The sequence below is a fragment of the Mobula birostris genome, chromosome 3 (genome assembly GCF_030028105.1).
Source record: "Mobula birostris isolate sMobBir1 chromosome 3, sMobBir1.hap1, whole genome shotgun sequence".
In the NCBI taxonomy this organism is placed as follows: Eukaryota; Metazoa; Chordata; class Chondrichthyes; order Myliobatiformes; family Myliobatidae; genus Mobula; species Mobula birostris.
This window is the reverse complement of record NC_092372.1, coordinates 192,657,022-192,665,944: the sequence shown is the minus strand read 5'-3', so window position 1 is coordinate 192,665,944 and position 8,923 is coordinate 192,657,022. Positions and strand designations below refer to the sequence as shown.

The 8,923-nt window shown below is 41.3% G+C and overlaps 1 protein-coding gene across 1 annotated transcript; it reads left to right on the top strand.

Annotated features, from left to right (window-relative positions):
- Nucleotides 1-1,773: 1,773 nt before the first annotated feature.
- bambia (BMP and activin membrane-bound inhibitor (Xenopus laevis) homolog a) lies at nt 1,774-8,262 on the top strand. The gene is made up of 3 exons (XM_072252057.1): nt 1,774-2,185; nt 4,399-4,683; nt 5,236-8,262. The coding sequence occupies exons 1-3, from the start codon at nt 2,110-2,112 to the stop codon at nt 5,652-5,654; spliced, it is 780 nt and encodes a 259-aa protein (XP_072108158.1). The 5' UTR covers nt 1,774-2,109; the 3' UTR covers nt 5,655-8,262.
- Nucleotides 8,263-8,923: the final 661 nt, after the last annotated feature.

Below are 8,923 nucleotides of genomic sequence, written 5' to 3'. Positions count from 1 at the left end.
TTGCCTTTTTTGCTTGGATCAAATCTTACTTCTTATTTTATGAAACGTACTGGAAATACTCAAGTCAGGCGGCATCTGTGAAGAAAGCTACAGTTTAGGTCAACCATCTTACGTCAAAACCCGTAACATTTGAAATTTTTGTCGATTGTCTACTTGCATCATTCTGCTACTAATGCAATCGAAGTTAGTATGGCTTTCAAGGGGTTAACTCGCTCGGTCTGAGTGAAGTCTTGCCGTTTGTGAATATTATTGTCGGAGCGAAACGCAAAAATGTATTTTTGAGAATCCTGAACCACAAGTCTGCAATAAGATGCAGCTAAGTGCAGTTAATAATTCTACACATTGTTTATTTCAAAACGTATACGTTATTCATAAAAAGCAAACCAAATCTCCACATTTACGGTGTCATTACGTACTAGATAACCCTTCCCGCACTCAGGGAAACGCTTCAGTAATACGAGCGAAGGTAGAAGATGTCGCCAGTAAGCACCTGAATTGTTTTATTTTGGAGGGGGCGGGGAAAGCATCAACTAGAAATTTGTGAATGTAATTTTTTGGGTGTGTAGAACGTTTTATGCGAATTCGCTAAATGTCATGCACAGTTCATTAAGCGCTTTGCTCTATTGTTCCGTTTCAAAGTGGAGATATCAGATGCAATAGGTCTGAGAGCTCTGCCTTTTGATGGTCTCAGACCGTATAACCAACAAAGTAATTAACATATCACTGACAATATTCCACTCGTTTGATACTGATCACAATCGACGGTGTTTGCATCGTATTGTTTGGGGGCTGATAATTGACTGTCAGTCGCTCCCTCTGTCGTCTCGGTGGCGCCGGGTGCCTTTTGATTGCTAATTTAACTTAACTGTCTGCAGCCTCTCCTCTGTTACACACAAACACGCGCTTTCTTTGCCTTCCAAGCTTGACGCGAAATCCATTTCCCCGTACACATGGTGGACTCTGATATGCCCTCTTAGAACATTAACGATCGGAAGACAACGATGTGTAGAGAGGGGTATTCAAACACAAACCAATCCCTCATTTCTTCCGCTAAGTATCCACATCAGGCAGTCAAAAATATTGGACAACATTAGGGTTACTTTTGTTCCATTCTGTTACAATATAAAAAAAACAAGGTGTACAAATGGAGCGTAAGTAATTTTGCCACAGATGTTGTCTAACGTGTTAGTTCTAGCAATTTTATAATTTTGTTGGATTTTCAGCATACGCAGCTTTAAAGAAGTCGTGTTACCGTCATATAAAAAATAACAATTTCTTTAGCAATGGGCATATATAGTTTTCTGTGACAAAGATAGCATTTATTTTATTACAAATCCTACTGTCTTAAACTAGTGTGAATTTCAGCATACAGTATTCTTAATGTAGAATGAGCGGATAGACATAATGTTAATTCTCAACATTAAAATGAGCATGTGCGGGATAAGAGATTAGATAAAGCAAATGAAATACTGTTAGCCTTTATATTGGAAAATTCCCAAGATTTCAGTCTGCAGCATCAATTGACCTGCGGATAGCACTGATTGACATACCAAGGTATCCATTTGGCAACTAGTTTTCAACAACGTTACCTCGGAAACGACAACAACCAATCCTGGGAGACTTAAGGGGCGGGACGATTCCCGAACAACTTTCTTGCGTTGTCAGTCAACTCAAGGAGGATGTTAGATACAGTGAGTTGCCAATCATTCCTCAGAACTGGGCGGGTGGGTATATTCTGATTGGTTACATGCGCAGAGGGGGGACGTGGAACGGGATATCCATCAAGAGCGGTGGGCATTGAGTGGGCAGGCTGAAGAGTGAGCGCCAGAAGGATCTTTGGAGTGAGGTTACGCTTGTTGTCGCTGCTGTTAAAAGGCTCTGACTTACCTGTGGTGGAGCGAGTTTGAATGCAGTACTGACGTTGCTCCTGCTGCCACCACCCCCACCGCTCTGCAGGGAGCTGGTGTTGGAAGCAGCCGAGCGGGTACGGTCACGGATCCGAGCAGGTCGAGCGAAGAGGGCGAGGGATTGGCAGGAGAGACCACTTATTTTAAGAGTGGATCGGGGCAACCAGCTGCACTCGTTTTACCTTGTTTCACCCTGATTTAAATGGATCGCCATCCGAATCTCCTCACACTTTGGCTACAGCTGGAACTGTGCGCGATGGCGATCCTCTTGTCCAAAGGTGAGCAAACTCGGTGTAATGTTCTGGGGAAAGGGTTGCTCTACACCGAGTGCCTGGTGGTCCAGTACAATGTCCCAGGAAAGGGCAGTTTACACGCAGTGTCTGGTGATCCACTCATGTCCTGGGGAAGAGGTTGTTTGCTGGAAAAGGGACTGTTTCAGAAGGGGTCTTAATTTTTTTTATTGTATTTACTGCGATTGAAATGGATCTCAGGGTGGTAGATGGTGACATGTATGTACTTTGATAAATTTACTTTGACCCGGGTGAGGGCTTTTCGCACGGGGTGTTGGACGACCAGTGCCGCACAGAGTCCGATCATAAGTAGGGCGGTTTTGAAGCCGTCTTGCCTCCGTTCTAGCGGGGCCATGGTGAATCCTAGCTCCGGTATACATCTTTATCCACCCCTCTTCACGTCTATTTGCTCCTCAGTCTTTTGTTGCTGAATTTAAAACTATTAATCCGGGTAAGCGTTATAATAAGATCAAGCTCTCTTGGTCGTGGAAAAAGTAATTTCAGCCGCCACCCCTCCTCCCGATTTCTGTCTCGTCAATATTTTTAATACAAACCCGCTGATTTCCATTAATGGTATCAATCTCTTGGCAGTTCATTGCCCTCCATTGATGTAAGTAGACCTAAGGGGCAAGCGGTTGTCAAAATGTTTTTGTTAGCGTGCAGAAATTCATTAAAGGCTGCACTGTGAGAAGGAACGCTGCCATCTTAAAAGGTTGCAATATAAACCCCTCAGCGGCTTTTGAAAGGCAAAGACTTTTTGAAAGTGCAGCATTTTGGTTCTTGGCTTTTCTGGAAGAATGATTGCTTCCCCTCCCGTAAGAATGTTTAAGTGTTTGAATAAACTGTACGGTGAGAGTGGGGGAAAAGCACTTCCATTAATATCTTCCATGGTCTCCTTCTACCCCCATCCAACCCCGTCCCGTTCTCTTGATAGTTAGTTTAAACGTGCTAATCAACGCTGGAGGTTAGGATGAGTAGTATAATTGTAACAGTTATTTATTTAAGTGGAAACTTGTAATTAACCCAAATAAGGGCCCTGTCGTCAACAGCTGGGTTTCTGGCCCCATCAAAGCAAAGGGCTGGGAGCGATTCAGGCTGGTGTGAGGTCACCGATACCGCAACTATGCGGCTGATAATGATATGATGAGGGGGTTCACAAACATCACTCCCAACATTCACATCAAAAGCCTCTTACAGCGGCTCTTGCAGCCATTTTGGCGGAGTGCAGTCCTGTAAAGTGTAGTAATGCAAAACAATTTTGCGGCGAGAATAGAGAATAAATGGCTGGATATTAGGTTTTGCAGACCTTAAAGTGAAGGTTGCAGACTCTTATAGACTCGAAGCAGAGAGGTTTTCTCCGTTCCGACCCATTTAAAGATCAGTAGCTCGGACTATACCGTAACTAATTACGTCCACATTAGTAATTTTACACAGTCGATCCTTTACCTTCCATTAGACCCGACTTGTTACGAGCAGTGACTCCTCGGGGTCTTTAGCAATGAACTGGAAGCTGGTTGAAATCTGATCGCTGTCGGGCGAGTGCGGCGAGACTCTGTTACATACAAAGAACTCGCACTGTATGTTTTTAAAGTAATATTTCAGCAGCGGAAGCTATTAAAAGATTTTTAAGAGAAATGCACGTGCATTTTTGAGGGTACTTTGGGTCTGATCGCGGAGAGGCAAGTTCCCTTCGGGTAAATCCAGAGCGAGACACTTAGGGCATCCTGACATGTTTCACCTATTGTGCGTTTCCTCTTGGCTTGAAAGGCAGTCTTTTAAAAACAAACCACTAATTAAGCTGCAGGCTCCTATTTTGTAAGAAGGAAGCCTTTTCTCGTCCTTTTTATTCCTGTTTACTTTCACATTAAAAATAGCCTGTTTTATTTATGAACTGGTCATTAGTGTAAAGAGTTATTTTCTTCCAGTGAAAGGTCCAGGCTGTTAGTAAAAAAATACCCTACCATTTCACTGATCAGCTAACTTTATGCCCAGTCACAAGTTTTGCCAGCGCACTGCAAATGTTCAATTATGAATGCGGTCTTGTGGGTCGCTTTTTGACTTTGCTGAAGAAACTAGATTAATTATGGACTTAGAGTAATGAACATTCACGTATGGAATAGCAAATAAGTACACGACTGCGTGTGGGTATAACTGCTGTAACTTTTAATCGCAGGTTATTAATCTCTCTTTCTCCTTTTCAGGTGAAATTCGATGTTACTGTGATGCCCCTAATTGTGTGGCAACGGGTTATATGTGCAAGTCGGAACTGTTGGCCTGTTTTTCAAGATTACTGGATCCCCAGAATACAAACTCTCCTTTAACTCATGGGTGCCTGGACACTATTTCAACTACAGTTAACATATGCCACGCTAAAGGATCACAAAACCACACGGGGGTCTGGCCCATGTTGGAGTGCTGTTATGATGACATGTGCAATTATAGGGGGCTCCAAGATGTTCTTTCCCATCCTCGGAGTGAAATCTCTGGTAAGAAAGCTTTCTCTGCCTGATCCATAAGGTGATGACAGCCAGGACTTTGGATGGCTGGTATTGATTTTGTTAATGTAATTAGAGACATGGGGAGGGGGTGGGTAGATTCAAACTGGATCTTCAGAAATGGGGTATTAAATGTCTCCACTAACATTAGCAGACTAGTAAAAGGTTTTCCATGTTAAGTATTTTGCCCTTCTGGGGCAGCAAACTGAGCTTAAATTTTTAGTTTTGATAACACAACAGGTGGTACGAAGTGTTTTTAATGTTTTAGAAGTAGTTTGTCATTATAATTTGTAATGCTTCTGGAGTATTAGTAAGTCTAATTGAATCAGAAATATAACATCACATGTCATGAAATTAGTTTTATGGCAGCAGTATGTGTGATACATGAACTATAGACTAACATAAAAAATGTATTAAATGAGGTCGAGTAATGGCTGGTTAGACTTTGAATATTGATGTTGTTTAATTAGGATCATGTTTTTAGTTCCTGCTTAAACATTTACCAGTTTTGCTCATTAACCTTTCTCTTCTGCTTCTTCCCAGATCAGGGAAGTCGATACCATCATGACTCCAGCAGCAAGAACCTCATCACGAGGGTTCAGGAACTCAACTCCTCCAAGGAGCTCTGGTTCAGGGCCGCGGTCATTGCGGTGCCCATAGCTGGCGGCCTCATCCTGGTGCTCCTGATCATGTTGGCCCTGCGAATGCTCCGCAGCGAGAAGCAGCTTCACGACCAGCGGCGGCACATGCTGTCCCGTTTGCATTATAGCTTCCACGGGCACCATTCCAAAAAGGGGCAGATGGCCAAGTTGGACTTGGAGTGTGTGGTGCCTGTGACTGGCCACGAGAACTGCTGCATGACCTGTGATAAGGTCAGGCACTCTGACCTCAGTAATGACCGGCTTCTCTCCCTGGTTCACTGGGGGATGTACAGTGGGCACGGAAAGCTGGAGTTTGTTTGACTGGCTTTCGGCCTGAGCCGCTCAATGGTTCTATTCTGTTGGACAAGTGCACTTTATGTGAAAAGATAATCAGAACTTGAGGCTGACATTTGAACGAAGACTCTAGGTTGAACAAGGGACCTCTGATTTTAATATATTCTATACTAGAGTTCTGGCATGCCTCGCTACGAGTTTCTCATTTGCACACTTTGTATAAAGATGAATTTGTGTTTCCAGAAACATTGTGCATAGCTCAGGGAAGGGTGCAAGAGGAAGATGGATTTCTTGAGCTAGCAGAAGTGGAGAAACCGTATACTTGTGTGCACTCTTGCTCTTTATATGTTTCCTGTTCCAATTGATTGAAAAGATGAAATATATTTTTTTCTCTAATATTCTGATAAAAGGCATCCTGGTTTTATTGTGCACATGGGTGCAGTGTGGTCTAATTAAACACTTGATGATGGAGTGAGATTGGCATTTGCTAATGGGTGGTAGGTGTAACCAACCCATAAAAGAGGAATCTGGCTGCAAAAAAAAGCCTAGGCTCTGTGTGCTGCCTGAATGTAGAAGGAAATGTTTCTACATGCTTCGGCATACCCCACCCTAATAGCAATTTGCTTGTCGAAAACGTGGTTGAAACAGAAACATACTACTCAGTTATTTATATTGGTAGGCTATGTGGGGATTGAACATTCTGCACCCCTAAAAAAAAAAGTAGGTCTGTATCATTTGACACATTTGATGGGCACCCCATCAGGTGCCTAATTTAATCTCCTCTTCACCCCACCCCCACACACTGATTTACAATTGCTTCTAGATTTTCCAGTTCCTTTTCCTCTTCCTGCCTTTGCTTGCAGTCACATTAAATCCCCAATATTTTCAATAATAAGCCTCAGTACAGGTAAGTTGAAATACAAATTTTATGATAACCTGCAATTTCTAATCAAATTTCATAACACATGAGAAGGCATTGAGGGGATTGGGCAGAACCAATTCCACAAAAAGTTAGCGCGCCTGAGAGGATTAGAGTTTATTTAATACACTCTGGTTATTACTTGCATAATGAACTGTATAATTGCTACATGGAAACTATTCACTTGAAATACAGTGTAGCATGTTGCTGGTTTGAAAAGGTTCATAGAATTGGTTTAGAAAAGCTGTGATCTTAGTTTTTTTTTCATTAGTCTACCAACCTTCTGCTTGTCTGTTGATGTGATTATTTTTTCCCTTAATCAGTACCATGCAATTGAAACATTTGTTGCTTCAACATTGGTTGTGTCTATAATCCTAAAAACGGAGGTCTAGTGAAGGTGTTGAGTTACATCATTTCACAGCCCATCTGTCCTTCCCTTCAATGCAACCAAGAAATCAGCAGACCCTGCCATGACTAATGAGCCTTTTTTTTACACCAATGTGGTCCCTCAAACAGCATCATCCAGGGGACACTTTCTGCTGAAAGTTCCATTTCGCCATTAAAGTGTTCAATTGTGTTTCTAAAGCAGTGCATCCCTTCCTGTTTCTCTTGCAGCCATCTCCTGCCTCGCGTCTAAGTCTAAAATAGCGTTCTTGCATTTAAATCTTGGTCCTTCAATTTAAGTGAGGTTCTTGGTAGATGCCCAATTCTGTTCTCTCATTCTGTTTATATTATTTCATTATTAACCATGGGTCTCTAGAATTACCTTACTTGCATTTTGTTAAAAGACCTTGTAATACCTGAATAAATGCAAATGATAGGTAAAGTTATTGATTGGTCACATAGACTTCAAGTAAAGGAACCGATGCTTATTGCTCCGGAGAAGCTAACATAAAATGCAGGCTGCTAATCTTTGCTCTCTGCCCTTTAAATCTGGACATTTTATTAATTGCTAGGTTTAGACTCCCCATTTTTTTTACATGGGTTAACTTTTTTCTTCTGTAGACAGCTAGATTTTTATGGAATTTATATTCTGCATTATTGGTACTTAGTTTCAAGTGTATCAGACCCACAGGATCACAAAAGATAGTTGTTCTGAACTCCAAAACAAGATTTTTCACAAATTGAAGACCAATTTTTCTACAGATAGGGTGAAAATCATTGTAGCAGCAACCCAGAATTCTGCTAACTATGAATAAGATCCAAAGTGTAGTTCAGTACCATGTAGTGCACACTTCATGACTTTCATTGTGCTTATCTGTGCCTGATGCAAGCAGCTTGATAATCAATAATGCATCTTGTTACATGGTAATTACAAGTAATATCTTCTATTTTAGTAAGTACTGACTCTTAATGGAAGATGACTGCTTCGATTTCAAGTCAGACCAATGAGAATGTGATAATTTTTCATTCTATTCATAATGTGTATTGTATTTTAAAGCCATTTTTCCTCCATTTAGTGCTATTTATAACCTCCTACCATGGTGATTCCTTTAGTGAGGAGCTTAATGATATGAGGCTGTGTAAGTACTGGGTTTTGACTGCACCCAGCATCTTAACTGGAATTTACTGCCTGTTCTGGTGGGAGTCGACCTGTTTCAAGGATTGTTAATAGAACATTTCAGAATGTATTATTTAATACATGAATCTTCCCACATGAATCTTGAATGGCAATTTTATTGAATTCCTGAAGTTAGAAAAATGGATTAAGTTAAGTAAATTAGAGAAATTTACAGGAAGTACAGAAAATTCTGTAATGGGGACATGTGATTTGGTGACAGAGATCAGAACTGTCGTAGCAAATGACCTGGTACCCAGGCATTTATCTCCAAAATCGACTTGTTCCCAAATTCCCAGCTTAGCAAGATACGATTTTCTTGATTGTGCCAGCTGCCCTTAGCTATAATATTGAAATACCTTGCGGTCACTGCTTATCGCAATCCAGAAGAAACAAGAATGAGGGGATACAAAAAGTTTTAGCCATTATTTATAATGCTTGGAAGATTCCAAATGTATCATCCCTGGGCCTTCAATTTGCCTGTTTCTAGCTGATATGGTCAGGACAGAGTGGAATTCTAGAAGTGGATTGGCCCCTGATATGGAAGTGAGCAATAATAATAAAGCCAAATACTGCACGTGCGGGAAAACTCAAATCACAAACCTGGAAATAGCAACAAGTAGAGAGGAACTACACACTTGCATTTATGCATAAACAGTTATGAGCTGTTCAATGTTACTAACTGGAAGCCAACTATTTCTCCTTTACAATCATGTGTTGAAGAGTGACAACAAACAATATTAAGTGCTTGCAAGATTTTGAGCTTGTATCACGAGAGTAGGTGGTTGTGCATATCCATTGCTCCCACCTAGAATACAT

Bases quoted from the DNA above. Each gene is read 5' to 3' on its own strand.
- bambia (XM_072252057.1), top strand. From the start codon at position 2,110: ATGGATCGCCATCCGAATCTCCTCACACTTTGGCTACAGCTGGAACTG. The intron at 2,186-4,398 runs GTGAGCAAACTC...TCTCCTTTTCAG, and splicing joins GGCGATCCTCTTGTCCAAAG to GTGAAATTCGATGTTACTGT. The intron at 4,684-5,235 runs GTAAGAAAGCTT...GCTTCTTCCCAG, and splicing joins TCCTCGGAGTGAAATCTCTG to ATCAGGGAAGTCGATACCAT.